General features: G+C 49.1%; 2 protein-coding genes across 3 annotated transcripts in view; one reads left to right on the forward strand and one right to left on the reverse strand.

The window, feature by feature from the left end:
- The window catches only part of LRRTM4 (leucine rich repeat transmembrane neuronal 4), a 113,289-nt gene extending 108,209 nt beyond the window's left edge, over nt 1–5,080 (reverse strand). Inside the window, exons 1-2 of one of the 2 annotated variants that reach the window (XM_071579284.1) lie at nt 3,824–5,080; nt 261–1,828 (exon numbers count right to left, since the gene is read on the reverse strand). In XM_071579284.1, coding sequence (XP_071435385.1) covers nt 261–1,828; nt 3,824–3,827 — 1,572 coding nt within the window. In that variant the 5' untranslated portion in view covers nt 3,828–5,080. Of the gene's footprint in view, nt 1–211; nt 1,829–3,823 lie in introns of both variants that reach the window. The other variant, XM_071579285.1, reaches the window with a different exon arrangement.
- LOC139683652 (histone H2A.V-like) overlaps nt 1–16,330 on the forward strand; it is a gene marked incomplete at its 3' end in the record, with an annotated part of 343,651 nt that overhangs the window by 241,168 nt on the left and 86,153 nt on the right. The gene's annotated exons all lie outside the window — the stretch shown is intronic.

Raw genomic sequence — 16,330 nt, forward strand, 5'->3', positions numbered from 1 at the left:
AGAGGATAAAACTGCTCCAGATGCCTTTATCACAGTTGTTGACTTCAACTTAATCTGTATTTTAATAAGTCTTAATTATTCAAAACAATTGCCATCCCTTCCCTGTTATTTGATGAGAGAACCACCTGCTACAGAGCAAACCCCCATCCCCCCCAAAAAGTCATTGATTATTCCAGTATTTAGAGATACCTCAAGAGCTTCAAACATTTACCTCGCCTTCCCAGCAGCTGAAATGGTTTTAGGAGGATCATGGTTCATACCTCGCATTCCCTGGAGCCAGAGATGGTATAAGTGCAGGGCCCAGATCCATTAACCGATACATCCATGGTCTCAGAGTTTGTTGGCTTGTAGTCCACATAATACTCCTGCAAAGGGGAGTTCATTTGCCTCTCTGACTCGCGGGCCTTTTTCCTGCGCCGCTTCATGAGCGTGTGCTGCTGCAGCTGCTTCATGCTGGCGGGGTAGCGCTTCCAGGACACGTAGATCACCAGCAGGATCATGGCCACCGACAGGAAGAGGGCCACGCTGCCCGCGATGATCTTGTGGAAGGACACGTGCTCGTACTCCGGTTCCACTCCTGGGGTTGGGATGTCTGCAGAGGGGCTTGGCATCGCAGAGGTTGGCTGATGGCTTTCCAGTTTGGAAACGGTGGGTTTGGGGATGAAGATGGGTCTCTGAGGGGTTCGGGGAGCCTGGTAGGATCTCTCAGTAACCACCACCTGGATTTCGGCACAGATATTGTAGGTTTCCACAGCATCGCTCACCTTCTCGCCCTGGATGTGTTTAGGGCCTGCACAGATCATAGTGCTCTCCTTATTTCCCTTGAAATTCTTTAGCCAATTAAACAGAGGGCAAATGCTTCGAGTACATTCCCACATATTTCCAGACAGAGTGATGGAGATGAGCGAGATCCACGTGTTGATGGTCTCCTGAGAGATGTTGGTGAGTTTGTTGGAATCCAGGTTCAGCTTTTGCAGGTTGGGGAGGCTCTGGAAGGTCCCAGGCTCTACCCCTGCAATGTCATTTCCTGATAAATCCAAGTTGTGCAAGGAACTCCAGGTCCACGTTAACCCTTGGCTGATGGAGCGGATCCTATTCCACTGCAAGTAAATGGAGCGCAGGTTGAAGAGGCGTGGGAAGTGGGCAAAGTTGATCTTGGAGAACTGGTTGTGCTCCAGGTGGAGCTCCGTGAGCTTCAGAAGGCCGGCGAAGGCGTTGCGGGACAGGCTGCGCAGGCGGTTGTAGCCCAGGTCCAGGAAGTCGAGGTTCCGGCAGTCCTGGAACACGCGGATCGGCACCGTCTTCAGCGAGTTGGACCTCAGGTGCAGGATGAGCAGCTTCCTCAGGCCCTTGAACTGCTCAGCCTGCAGCACCTGCAGCTTGTTGTAGGACAGGTCCAGGTTGCGCAGGTTGGGCACGGGGTGGAAGGTCTTGTTGTGCAGAAGGGTGATTTTGTTGGAGCTCAGGATTAACTCCTTCAGCCTGCGGATGCCCTGAAAGGCATCCTCGTCCACGGAGCTGATGTAATTGTGGTCAAGATAAAGCCATATGAGCTGGTTCAGGCCCGCAAACTGATGGGATTTCAGCTTTTGGATGCTGTTGTAGCGCAGGGATAAGCCCTGGGAGCCCCCGGAGATGTTGTGGGGGATGTCTCGGAAGGCGTGGGACTCGCAGTACACGATCTTGCCATCACACCTGCAGCTCCGGGGACAGGCTCGCTGCGCGCCCGCCGGCAGCGCCAGGGGCAGCACCAGGGACAGCAGCAGGGGCAGCAGCAGCAGCAGGGGCAGCGCTCTCGTGCCCCTCAGCTGCTTCATCACATGGAAACCTGCAACAGGAAAGAGAGAACAAACGGCATTGGAGAGCTGGTGAGAGAAACTGCCAACAGACTGCCCGCGTCACTGGGGCTTGGGATGAAGCCTCAGTGGAACAGGGGATTTGGGAGACAACCTGTTTGCCTCCTGTCGGCAGCTTTTGTGGTGCAAATTCCTGTCCTCTGAGTCCGTGCCTTGCCATCTCTCCTTTCTGGGACTCGGGATCCCTCAGAAGCATCAAAATGCTGTTGCCTCTTGGCTTTGTCCCTGTCCAGCAGCTCCCAGTGCAGCTGGGATATCCTTAGCACGGAACGCCGAGGTTTTTACAATAAACATATTTGTCAAGTCACTGTGCTCAGTGTTCCACAGAGCTAGAGAGGAAATGAGCCAAAGCTCTGCTATTACGTGCTGCTAAACGAGTTCCTCCAGAAAAGCAACTGCAAGTTCAAATCCACCAAAAATTACTGCAAAAAGCAAGAAATCTACTTATCATAAATTTTGATCCATCTTTATAACGTGCAGTTATTGTACAATAAGACATTAAGTAAAGGCTTTTCTTTTGGCACCTACTGTTTGGTTTTAGGAGTAGGTTTAAGTGGCTTTACTCATGATTTTTATGTACCTAAAATACACAAATAGATGCAGAAAAAGAAACTTCAGCCATATAGAGAATTATACCAGGTAGTGTTGGTATGGGACCCCAGTGCCAAGATAATGGTAGAAGACACATTTCTTTCATATGAATCATTGCCTTAACACATATTCATTCAAAATTATCCATTTGTACCTGGGAATGCTTAAGCATTTATTTATTGTATATACAATAGATACTGGATGAAAACACACACACCAACACCTGCATACAACAGCAAACCCCAGAAAGTTTAAAGGGGGATATTTCTATTTCAGCTTCTCTCTCTCTCCTACAGCTCTATTGACTTGAAAGCTTTGCCTTTGAGATGTCAGGTTTGTCATGCAGGAGCAATGCTGTATGTGAGGGCATATAGATTAATTCAATACATATAATCTTGAATAATTATGAGAGGGGGTGGAAGAGATGTCAGAAACGCCAATATACATCCACATGCCTGGAATAATTTTAGGGCTGCTGCCTCTGTCCAGAGTTTCATCCTCGCTAAGGAAGAAATGCATTCTTGCAACAGGAAATATTTCAAGGGCTGGTATCTCCTTGAAAAATAATCACTTTATTATTTGTCACAGGCACAAAACCAACCCTGTGCTGCAGTTATTTAATCCAATTTCAAACCAAGGGGCAATCTGCAAAATAATTCCTAATCTAAAATGCTCCTGCCTATGTGTCTCTGCCTTTAATGGTTAGATTTTTAATTTAAATCTTATTATTTGCTTGTGCCTGTGTGCCAGCAGCAGCCGGCGAGAAATACGTTCTGCCTGTTACAGACTTGGGGGCTGAGGGGAAGGAAGGAGGGGAATAAACCTGTCACACTTGAAAAAAAAGACTGGCAAATGACTGCTGGAAATGTAGCAGAGGTACCAGGGACATCTTTTCAAAGCCCAAACAAGCCTTTCCAAACCCACCTAGGCAAAAGCCCCCTGCCCTTTGCTTCCCACATCCTCCAAGTGCGAACAGCCCTCCCGACAGCCCGAAGGATGTCGCGACAGCTCCCGCAATGGGCACACACGGGCAGGAGGGACGCGGGGAGCGCTGCCTCTGCATCCATGCCCTGCTCCGTGCGTGCCAGCTGCGGGGGTGGCTGCACAGGGAATTCTCTGTCCAGCCCTTCAGTCGGGGCAGCAATTCACAGGTTCATGACATGTAGAACCACTGCAGGAGGAGAGGGGTGAGTGTGTGTGTGTGGAGGGGATACAGGGTCTAAAAATACAATAGCAAGTACACGAGTCACCTGGTACAGGGATGCTCTGCTGCTGCTCAGCCTCTGCCCCCTCTCCAACAGCAAATAATCCAACTGCAAAAAATAGCCCCCCTCTTTGCAGCTGTGCCAGCAAACAAACAGGAAAAGTTCACTTACCCATCCTTTTGTCATCAAGAACGTCCTCCTTTGCCTTCCTCCAGCTGTTTCTCTCTCTCCCCCTTCTCTGTTTCACCTTCGCCTCTCTCCCTCTTTCCGGCGGGTTTCCTTCCTTAAACCATCGGGATGGGCAGGGCACAGCCCGGCTGGCACTCACCCCACCATGCCGCGGGCACGCCACAAGCCCCGAAGTTCCCCGGAGAGGACAGGCGACAGTCGGGGCTGAGGGAGGGAAGGGCTGGGGAAGGGGCTGGGGGTGGGGAGGCAGGACGGAGGATGGGGAGTGGGGGTAGGGAGGGACTCTACGCTCTCAGAGCCATGGTGGAGTCAGCAGAGCCGCGGCGTTCGGTGGCGACCCGCGAGGAGAGGCTGGAGCAGACGCCGAAGGCAAAGCAACTTGTCTGGGGAAAGGACGAGCCCTCGGCGGCGGCGGGTCCCTCATCGCGCTGCCTTGGGCCGGTGGCAGCCCCAGCGCTCCATCTGCGGCTCCGCGGGCCGGGCAGCCCCGTCAGCACCGCCGCGGGCTCGGGCCATCCATCCCCGGCGGCTCCGGGGGCCGTGGCGGGGCCGAGGCGGCTCCGGCGGGGCCGAGGGCTCTGCACACAGCGAGGATGCTCCGGAGCCTGTTGGTGCCGGTGTTCTAGTTTGTGATACACGGAGTGCCCTCCGCTGGAGAGAACAGAGCGCACAGTAAAGGCTGAACAAGCGAGAACCCGTCACGGCTCTGCAGACTTTCTTCGCGCAGAAAAGCAAATTAAAGACACAGGATTGCCTTGCCCACCACATCCCTTTTCCGGAGTCCTGCGCCTTCCTTGGCTTGGGAAATGTTCGGGGTGCGGGTTTTCTGGCAGAAACACGAACCGAACCCCTGTCCCTGGGGCTCTGCCAGCCTGAGCCCTCACCAATCCACCTGACCTGTCTGGTTTGCTTGAGCAATTCTGAACTGGGGTTTTCGTGGTTTGTTTGGTTTAGTTTGGTTTGGTTTGGTTTTGGGTTTGTTTCTGTTTTTTCGTTTGTTTTGTTTCTGTATTCCAAGGGGTGAACAGGAAAAGGAATGTTTGCAGATTAAAGCTGTGGTGCAAAGGGCTGAGGGGCAGGGCCTGATCACCCCCACAAAGGCACCGAACTGCAGGAGCAGCTCCGGAGTCCTGCTTTGCCTGCGAGAGAGTTCACTGCTTTCCTCCGAGCCTGTAAGTGTCTTTTAGTCAGAAAAATTCCGAGTTTGAAAAACAAGGCAGCACTGAAGCTGCAGAATTAGTGCCACCTTTTAGCTCCTGAGCTCCTCTCCCGTGCCAGGGAGGAGCCTCCGCCCAGCCAGGCCCGGCCCCATCAGGGTGGATGGATCCAGGGTGGGCTCCAGGCGAGGACACCTCCAGGGGCTCTCACCTCCTGCCATGTGTCCTGCCAGGTAAGCAGGGCTGGATTAATGCTCTCCCAGCTCAACAGAGGGACGTGAAGCAAGAGCAGAAGCAGCAGGAGCTGCAGGACATTGAAGCCTGAGGGCAGCCCCAGGTGCCACGTCCCACAGGAGCCGTTCCTGGCCCAGAGCACACTCTGGACTCTCCCTGAGCAGCTTCAATGTGAGTTCCTGAAATGGAAGAGATTTGTGCTCTCTCCCTCCCTCCCTGTGCTACACACACAGCAGCGATTTGGGAAAGAACTCCCTGCCCAAATCTTGACTTTAGCTGCCAAAATGGTGTCAGTACTTTATAAAGTCTGTCATGAGCCACGCATTGTGTGTTATTTAATTTTTAAATATTTTAAAATATTTCCCACTATGGCTAAGGAGGCCCCTTGCTCAGCAGCTCATATCCCAGATCTCTTGGGGTTTCTGTACTGCTTATAATCCCATTCTATAACAGAACTGGGACTTGCACAGAACTCCAGGTCAGATTCCAGCTCTTCTGTCTTAGTTCCTTATTCCTGGCTCAGGTGAGAAGACCTCTGCTTGCCCCTGCAATCCATCCCAAATGAAGTCACCTCTCCTCTGCAGGGTCTCCGTCAGACTGGGCCACAGAATGGGCAAAGAGTTCAGCTCCATTAAAAACAAAATAAATCATAAAATTCCCCAAACAATCCATAGAAACCAACCCTGTGTTTGCATGCAGACTCCATCTGCATCCACACTGCAGCATCTCCAAGCTTCTGAATAAAAAAACCTCCTTTGGGTTGTTCTATTATGAGAATTTGTCACAACGTATAGATCAGATATTCATTTGCATAAAAATATCATAATTAATCACTATTTTTATTCTGAATTGGCCAGCAATACACACACCTATTTCAAACAAGACTCGGAACTTAATTGAAAACACCTTTTCCCATCTCTCTGCTAACCCCATCTGCATTCCACACAGGGGCCCTTTAGCAAGAATTCATGTTTATTCATGATATAATTTCCCAATAAAGGTAAAAGCTAAAGTGTGCAGTTATTACACCTTGTATTGATAATTCGCCAGGAAAAGTCCATTGGAAACTGTGCCAGAGCTGGGAGTGAGCTGAGCAGAGTGATGTCTACAGACCCTGCACTGATTTCCAGGGATGTCTTTTCCTGGATCCTTTGATCCCATGAGAGCTGAAGCAGCACTGCCAGGAGCTGTCCTACTGCCATGGACTTACTGAGACTCAAAATCCCCCCATTCCTACAAAAAACTTTGACATAATTTTGCTTTCCTAAAAATCCTGGGATGCTGTAATGGAAAATTTCACAAATTCCAAGGTAGAAATCTTCAGTACCTGAGGGAAAAGCAAGGGAGCTTTCACTCAGCAGCAGAAATGCCACCCCCTCCTTCTTTTATTTTACATTTTCTGATTAAATAGAAAAAAAACCCATTTGAACATTTGCCAGAGAGGAAGAAATGGGGAAATTTTAATCAGCCTAAATAAATGACTCTAAAAGGTAAAAACCACATGGAAAAAAGGAGGATGAAAAGGCCTGTTTGTGGTTTTGTTCCATTTCCTTGGAGCACTGAGAGGTCCAAGACTCCTTCCCAGCCCAGAGGAACCTGGAGCTGCTCCTCCTGCAGCTGGCAAAGCTTCCAAGGGTCACCTGCACAAGTTATCCACCCTGGGAAGTGTGGGAGTCGTGGCATCTGTAGTTTCTCTTCCAGGACAGTGGATTTGTACAGTCTAAGGGTTCGATTTTGAGTTGTGATTATTTTATATATATAGATGATACCTGTGTGTGTCTCTGTGTGAGAAGTATCTGTGTGTGCAGATATACACACACTATAAAATATGCTCAGAAATTTCAGCCTCACCTCTTGCTTCCAAGCACAAACATCAAAATTCACAACTAACCTTGCCATGATACACTGACTTTGCCACAGGTAGCAACTCCATCAGCTCTCACAACCTGCCTGCAAGGAAGAGAAGAACAAATCTGTACTTTCCTGTAGCACCAACTGCTCAGATGCTGCAGGTTTACAGCCCTGAGTAACTTCTCCTTGGAGCAGCAGTGGTGGAAGTGCTGCTGGAAGCACATGAGCTGATGCTCTTTGGCCAAGTTCTTATTTCTGCCTCTGGGGCCCTGTGCAGTCTGTGCCAAATTCTCCTCAGTGAGAAAGATCAGGATGGACAGGTCCAGCCTTTGAACTAAATCTTTATTCTCCCAAGCATATCATCCTACCAAAATGCAGTTCCACTTCTTTTAATTAAGGGTTTATTCAGATTTTTCTGGGACACCTAATAACTATTTTGATTTACAAATTTATCTCTTTAATGACCAAATCTCAACTCTAATTGCTTTAAAACACTAACAGCCCAAGAAAACCCAGTCTGAAAACACACAGGCAGCCCAACAATAGTTACTGCAAATCCCAAGTCCTTGGCATTGGGAAATGCACCTTTAAGCAAGTTTTTTTTCCCAGCTCCAGGATTCAGGGGGAGGAGTGCCTGTTATCAGGCAGGGGCTGTTGGAATTTCCCAGTTTGAAGGAATCCCAGTGCACACTGTGGGTCCAAGGAGGGTGTTGAAGAGAGGATTTTTTCATAGGGGCATCGTTGCTTCCAACCCCAGGATGTGCTTCTCCCACTGACCCAGCCCTGGGGGTGGAGGAGGGTTTTGTCCATGGCCTCCCTGCTGACAGCCCGTCCATATGGACCCTGAGCAGACATCTGGGAGCTTGTCCTTCTCCTCCAGTGCCACCTGCTTTGCACTCCTTGGCCTCAGCCACCCCTCTTTCCAGCCTGGCATTATCCCCCCTGGAAGCTGGTGCCACCTCAATCAGCCTGGTTAACTTTCCAGTAAAGATCTTCAAAGTCTCTGCATTGAAAAGGAGCTTGTGAATTCCACAGACTGCAAATGTGTGTAAATTCTCTGAGCTGATCTGGCACATTTTGAAAGAACCAGATGTGTCCACACTTGACGTGTGCAGGAATGTGAGCACACAGAGGAACAGGAGTCTTTAGGGATGTAAATGGGTGGATGGGGTTCATCAATGAGCTCTCAGAGCACATTGTGCTGACAAATATTTCACACAGAGGAGGGCTCAGACATCTGAGTGCAGAGAAGCAGAGAGCTTTCCAAGTGACCTTCACTGCAGTTTACAGGCACAACAGTCGTTAGGGGGGCTCAGTTCTGTGATTTCTGAGGTGTTTTGAAATGTATCTTCAAATGGGTGCAAGCTGAGAACACAAAGGGAGCTGCACCTGCCTCCCTCAGCTGCTTTAGGAGAGTTCCTTAGCGAAAGGATCATGGAATGGGACTGGCAGTAGGAGACCTAAGAGCATCAGAAGGACATGGAAATGCTGGAGCAAGTCCAGAGAAGGCTACAAAGTTGATAAGGGCACTAAAGTATCTCCTGTATGGAGACAGGCTGAGAAGGCTGGGCTGCTTAGTCTGGAGAAGGGAAGGTTGTGTGAAGACCTCACAGTATCTTCCAATGTCTGCAGGGGCCTCCTGGGAAGCTGGAGAGGGGGGACAGTTCATCAGGAACTGAAGTGATGGGATGCAAACTGAGAGAGGAGAAATTCAGATGAGACATATGGAAAAAATTCCTCCCTGTGAGGATGGGCAGGCCCTGGCACAGGGTGCCCACAGAAGCTGTGGCTGCCCCATCCATGGAAGTGTCTAATGCCAGGCTGGACGGGGCTTGGAGCAGCCTGGGCTGGTGGAAGGTGTCCCTGCCCGTGGCAGAGGGTGGCACTGAGGGGGCTTTGAGGTCCCTTCCAAGCCAAACCGGTTTGGGATTCTCTGGTGACAGACAGGGAGGTGACAGATGTTTCAGTTTGCCTCAGTGATCAGCCCTTTCAGCCTGGAGTGACTGAGCCAAATCCATCCCAAATCTGCTTCTGCAGTTACTGACCCACAAAGACACCCAAACCTTCTGGATTTTTCTGCTCTGAAGGATTGTCACAACCCTGTAGAAGTGGCATCAGTCTCTCTGATGATGGGGCCACCCTGCAAGAGCTGTACTGGCACCATGAAATGATTGGAACAACCATGTCCTTCTCCCACAGTTCCTCACCAGTAAAACTTTTCAGGAACACACTGAAAAGCCCCAGGGCATGCCCATGTCTTGCTCCTCTGCTCCCAGAGCAGCCAGCTTGGCCAGGGGCAGGGGTTTGGCAGATCTGTGTCTCATCAACACATTTTAACTCACAAGGAGTGTTTTTGCAGGGATAACAGACTTTGGAAGAGACACATGAACCAGCCAACAGGAACAGCCCAACTCCCAGGATTAAACACTGCAGGCTCAGGGTGGGTTTTTAGGGAGATGAGAACATGTTTCACCCTCTCATCCTGAACACACAACTGCCTCACTTGGTTAACATTCTGCTCCAGTGGAATGATTTGGTCATAAGCCCTACTTGGAGTCAATTTATCTGGGCTGTATTCACTTGCTTCCTTTTAATTTGGTCTCATTCTCCAAGGATGAAACAGATACATGACTCAGAAATCAACTGCTGCAGATACAGATCACATGAATCTTTGTTTCAAGGGCTACTGAACTCAGACTATTGGGGTCACCCTTTACTGGGGTAATGTAGATCAGCTTAGTGGTGGTCGAGGAGGCAGAGACAGCTCAGGCTGCTCTGGGGTCAGAAGGGTCACCCAAGACAAAGGACTTGATTTGGAGTAACAGCTTCACTTTTATCTGCTCCTGTACCCAACATGCCAGCACAGTGTTGGTCAGAGTTCACCTCACACACATGGAGAGATTCCACTGGTTACAAGGCACCCACATCCCACAGGTGCCTCTCTGGTCCTTAAGGATCCATCACCAATCACCTCAGACCTTAAGAGATCCACACACACTGTCACCCTCCCATCAGACCCTGGGCTTTCCTTTCCCCCTCTGTCCCCACTGCCAGGCAATTGGAGTGTAATGGCTGGAGCAGGTTCATTAATACACTGCCATCCTGTGCAGGGTACAACTGCTGACACTGAGGCTCTAATGTCCTGTGAATTATTGAAGGAAATGCACATATCCAAGTTCTTATCTCCAGCTCTTCATGTGCTAAGTGTTTAATTGTCAACAATTCATGACCACTGCATTTGGCTGGGCCACTACAACCACAGTACAATAAAACCCTTTCTGGGCTCCTGGATGTGTTTCTGCTCCATTAAAGCGCTGTTGATTTTAATGCAGGATGTACCAGCAGCAGGGCTGTTCCTCCTGTCATGTAGACAAGAGGTGCCACATAGACAGTGAACAGAGAACTTGGGAGCTAAACAAGATGCAGAGGTGACAGGACTGTCCCCAAGGGGAAGGTGAGGAACAGAACCTTCAAAGGATGGCATGCCCACAGTGTCACAACAAATCTGCACCACGCTCTGAGCTGAACCAGAGCCTTTGCAGATTCCACCCATGACTCCCTTTCTCGTAGTCCAGCCAAGCTCTCCAATTGTGACCAAACCAAACAATCCCTGCAGGATGCAGTGGGGTTCCCTCATCCTGGACTACATTAAATACTGGAGGTTAAAAGCCAAAGTAGCCATGAGCCACAGAACGAGGAGGGGCACAGACAGATACACACAGGGTGGGAAATGGCAGCTCCAGGGAAAGGAAGGGGTTTTCATCACACCTTAGAGAGACTGTGGAATCTCTGCCCTTGGAAATTCTGAAATTTCCCTCCCTCCTTGCAAAGCACTAAATAAGCTCTAAGGGTAACAATTAATTGAAGTGGATGCACATCCTGCCAAGAAAGGGAACCCCCACCTTGTATTTGCCTCCAACTTTCCCCATTTTCATGGAATGTCAGCATTTGCTCCCTTTCCAACCCAAAGCAGGAGGTGCAAGCCTGGCTGGGAGCTGAGGTGATTGTGGGATAATTCATGTTTGCAAGAGCAAACAAGATCAGTGGCAATTGTTTAGGAACCACACATGGTAAATGGGGATGTGTGTGGGGGAGTGTGGGTGGGTGGGAAGAGATTTGCTGGACTTTTACAACACAGTCCTTTTAATCCCAGTGCTGAGAAGGGATAGAGTGACAAATCCCTGAGGAGCATTGCTGGCATTGCACACACTCTCCCAGGGGAAAGGAGCTGCTGGATCTGCTGCAGGTGAAACAAAAGTGGGTTTGGGCAACACTTAAAAACCACCAGCAAAGACCCAAAACAACAGCAGGGAAGAAAAACTGGTTGGTTCAAGGAGTCAGTTGAATTCTCTGTTATAACAGATTAAATAGATAACTGCTCAATTAACTTTGGATTAATTATCACCTTCAGGTAAACATGATGATCACCATTTTGTTAACATGAGGCAGAGTCCTGAGGTGTTGGATCAGCTGCTTCCCACCCTGACACGAACCTCACCAGGGGGCTGAAAGCCCAAATCATTCCCTTTCCCACGTTTTCCAAACCTCTTCCATTGCCAGGGCAGCCAATGCTCAGTTCCTGTCCTGTGGCTCTCACTGATTTTCCAACAGCTCTGCATTCCCAGGGAGGGCTGAGGGGGGAAACAAAGTCATCCCTGTTCAAGTTTTAGCTCCAGACCACGTCAATTTTAATGTCTGGTCTCTGCTTAAAACTAGAAATGTGAAAAGAAAAGGAGATCAAATCAGAAGCACATCAGGCAAGGAGGGGTGGGGACTGTTTAGCCTCTGGAAGAGAAGTTTAGGAGAATCTTATCCAAACACCTCCTGGGAAGGAGCAGAGATGCCAGAGCTGCCCAGAGCCAGGACAGGAGGTGATGGGCACACACTGAAACATGGCAGGTGTCACCCAAATGTAAAAAAACAAAAATAGCCTTTTCCTGGGAAGGAGCTCTACCACTGGAAGAGGCTGCTCAAAGAGGCTGTGGAGACTTAATTTTTGGAAATATTCTGAAGGAGTACACAGGAGAGCACAGCCCTGGGCACCCTGCCCTGGGTCTGACCCTGCCTGGAGCAGGGCACTGGTGGCTCTCAGAGACCCCCCCAGGCACAGCCATGCTGGGATTTGTCTGAGAGGATTAAACTGCAGCTCTGCCTGTGGGTAATCCACCCAAAATACAAATTCTACATATAACAAAGGGCCTGTGAGGTGCCTGAGGGAGGGGAAAAGATAAAAGGTCTCAAGTAATGTACCTTGGTTTAATTATTTAGGGAATACTTGATGGCCTCATTACTGGGTCATCCATGACCTCTGGGTGTGGGCTTCATCCTTCCAGCTTCATAAATTATTGGGACACAAATAATTTTGGCAATTACTTCTTTAATGCCAAGGAAATATCTGGGTTTTGCTTAGGAGAAAGGTTAATTTTAACACCAGCATCGCTCCATGTAACTCTTTCATTAAATGCACCATTTCCTAAAGGATCCACAACAAGCAGAGCTCATCAAACAGGTCAATCCTCCCAAGGGCGACAGGAGCTGAAGTAAACAGGCACCTGCACTGCAGCTTTGCCACAGATCAGGAGCATTTGCCAAAGTGAATCATGGAATCACAGACTGGTTTCCTTGGGGACTTCAGAGCCCACCCAGTGCCACCTCCTGCCACGGGCAGGGACACCTCCCACCAGCCCAGGGTGCTCCAAGCCCTGTCCAACCTGCCCTTGGGCACTGCCAGGGCTGGGGCAGCCACAGCTGCTCTGCATTCCTTGGTTCTTCCTGGCCTGGAAGGGGCCTGGTTTGCTCAGCAGCACAGAGTTACTGCCCCTCCTGCTGTTACAGCCACAGACAATTCCTTATTGCACTATTGCACAGGTGAAATCTGATTTAAAAAAGAATTATTTATTTTTGGGGTTCTGGAAAGCCCCTGTGTTTTGGTAAAATAGAAATTATGCTGTAAGAGGCTGAGGATCAATATTTTCCTCCCATCCCACCTTGTTTGTAGAGCACAAGTTTTCTCAGGGCATGTGCAAAAACACCCAGCAGAGACTCTTCTCTTGGGTCACATCAGCCACAAACTAATTCCTGCCCAAACTCCAAGAAGCAGAGTCACATCAACTCAAGAGTGTGTCCAGATTAATTAGCTTTGCTGAGAGACAGAACTAATTAGCCCAAGCACTGCCCTACTCCCACTGCAGTGCTTTCAGCCCAACGTGGGACAGCCTGACAGACCTGCCCAGGCAGAGACTGAGGAAACTGGTACAAAATGGGAGGGGCTTCACACAGTGCCCATTTTTGTGCCAGTCCCAGTCAGTGGGGAAGCAGGAAAAATGCAATAATTAGTGTCACGGATAAGAGCAGCATTGATTGGGTAGGACATATTTGAATTCCAGGCATTTTTGGCATGGCCTGTCCTGCCACCCTCACCTCTGCCCCCCCAGCTGCTCTGCTGCCCAGCCTGGGGGTTCTCAGAGAGGCTCAGAGCTGGGCTGGCCACATGAAAGCCTCATTGACATGCCTGCAGCAGCTGGGGTGCAATTAATGTTGCTCTCATTATCTTGGCTGAGGATGTGCAAGGCCCTGGCTTTGCAGTGCATACTGATGCATAGAGAGGGGGAGAGGGCAGAGAAAGCTGCTGTTCTCCTCAGGAACGACACAGCAAAGACTTGAGGAAATCCTGGAAAGGGGAGAGTTAACCTGCAGTAACATCCTGGAAGTTAATAGCACCTAATGCCATTTATTAAAGGAATCTGTTGAAATACCCAGCCCATGCCACAGTAGTTTTAATTAAAAGGTGGAAGAAGAGTGAAATCATTTATCCAAATCACCCTCCTCCAAGTTAGAGCCCAGTTTTGAAATATCCATTTCCATACATCTACAGTATGGGCATTAGCAATTCCAAGATTTAAAAATTCAAGAGACTATTAAAAAAAGATTTATTGGTGGCTGCTGTTTAATGAGCCAGAGGGTTCACTCAGGTTTTGTCAAACCTTGGTCCTGCAGTTACACAGAACAAGCCCTGTCTTGTTCAGTTATCAGGTAGCTCAGACATCAAGAAATTTGCTGTATTTCACAGCCATCCACATTTCTATACAAACAACCCCCCCAAAGCAGTAACTTGACCTATTATAACCCAACTGCTCATTTTTAATTCATCTTTCTCCTTTGACTCCAGAAGACAATCCTTCTTTACAAGCAATGAAAAATTCAAGAGATGTAGAAAGGAGAGATTGAAGGCAGCCCAGGAAAGAATGATTAGTCAAAGCCAGGATTTAGTCTAGGATTGAGGATGTCACCATGTAGGGCTACATCTGCTAAGTCAGGCAAGTATAAATCACTGCAAAGGAGAGGTTGCAGATGGCAGATTTGCAGCTGGTGGGAGGGGTTAGGGCAGCTCAGGCTCCAGGTGGAGGGAAAACTGCCTGCTGGGAACTGCTGACGTGGAGTGTTGAAAGGCAACAAATCAACCTGATCATCTCCCTCGGTGCTGCTCTCACCTCTCCTGTGGACTCCCTGAGGCCTCTGGAAGAGAAGTGCTGAGCGATGGGATCCCTAAGCCTGCTCAGAAGCTTCATGCTAAGAATGCTCTGGGGTTTGGTTAAGCCTGTCCCAAGCACTTTTTGAAAAAATGATGTAAGTAATGAACACTAAACTTTATAAATTTGTTTCCAAGTGCACAGGCACAGCCAAGAGGCTCCGGGTTTGTTCTGACTGTATAAGTGACAACTGTTATCAGATGAAATAAATCCCATGCACTGAAGATGAAGTCTCAGAAAAACGGTGATTGGAGAAATTACAGATTTGATCAAATGGCCTGAGAAGAATCCTTCTGGTGTCACTTTGCCACGAGTAAAGGTGAGCTCTTAAATCGTCAAACTAAATATTGGAGGTGCTTCTTCTGCTGCTACAACACGGTCTCTTACCTGCCAACACATCCTTTGGTGCACACGCACAAACATCAGGTATCAGTGTGTTCCCAGTGCTGCTAAAAGGTGACACCTGCACCCATTGGGCTGAGGACATGGTGGGAACTGTCTGTGGCACCATCTGCCACGGAGCTCCTGCCATAAATCCATCTGCTCTCTGCTCTCCCCTTCCCCAGACCTGCGGGGCCAGGCCGGATACTCTGAGAATCCAATGGCTGAAAAGGTCAAGTGACATCAGCTGCTGCCTTTGGGTGAGGTATCTCTCTCTGGAAAGCAAAGATCCCCACCTGGAACTTACCTGTGGGAGAGGTGGCAGCAGTGGGGTCACACAAGCTGCAGAGAAGGACAACAGAGTTCTGTGCCCGTTTATGGAGCTGAAATTAAGTATCTGCAGCAATTTGGGTCTGAATGCCAGTGTTTGTGCAGGGGGCAGGATCGGGGTTTGGTTTGTCTGAGGATTCCTCTCTTGAGAGGAGAAAATTATGAGGAAAGACATGAGGGAAAAAAGAGGAAGAGCAGCGAGGAAGGAGGTGAGGGGGAAAAGAAATACATTGTCTGGTCCTGAAATATTGAATCCAAGAGATGTAGCACCACTGAGAAAATCCTGCTTTTGTCAACTCAGCTCACATCATCTGAGCAACTCAGGGAGCAGTGCCAGCACAGAAAGTTTGGTTGGCATATGCTGTGGTTCTCCAGGGAGGATCTGCCAACTTGGCTTTGCAGAAATCATTGTCAAAGCAAAGACGTGTCTTTGCTCCCCTTCAGCTCCCGACTCACAGAGCTCACAATGGTCCCCCTGCTCCTTCCTCTGTTACCTCCAAACACACCAAAGAAAGAGGAGGATGGAAATCTGGAGGAACTTTAGTGTTTTCATCCAATTACTGGAGGCAAATGAGATTTGGCAACGACTCCCAGGGATTACAGGGCAATGAAATGATCTCAAACTCCTCCCAACCTCCACCAATAACTGAGCACCACTAAAACCATTCATGGGTGAGTCACTTGATTCCCAAGGGAATGAGGTTCCTTCCAACACACCTGTCCCCACAGCAGGGCAGGGGCACCAGGACAGCCCCTCATTCCAGAATGCCCCCAGTGCATCCCTGACAACGGCCCCTGCTATTGCCTGCTCCCCACCCCCAGGTCTATTTGAGTAATTATATTTTGAAATACACTCTGGCACTAGTTTGAACAATGTATAGCCCTCAAAACCTTCTGAGATATGATGATTCCTGCATTTTTATCTAGTTGGTTTTTTTTCAGAAATCATACAAATCTGTGTATCAGCCCAGTGAGTTCCAGCAGTTGGGAGCTCTGGTGTTAAGTGT

The sequence above is a fragment of the Pithys albifrons genome, chromosome 29 (genome assembly GCF_047495875.1).
Source record: "Pithys albifrons albifrons isolate INPA30051 chromosome 29, PitAlb_v1, whole genome shotgun sequence".
Taxonomy (NCBI): domain Eukaryota; kingdom Metazoa; phylum Chordata; class Aves; order Passeriformes; family Thamnophilidae; genus Pithys; species Pithys albifrons.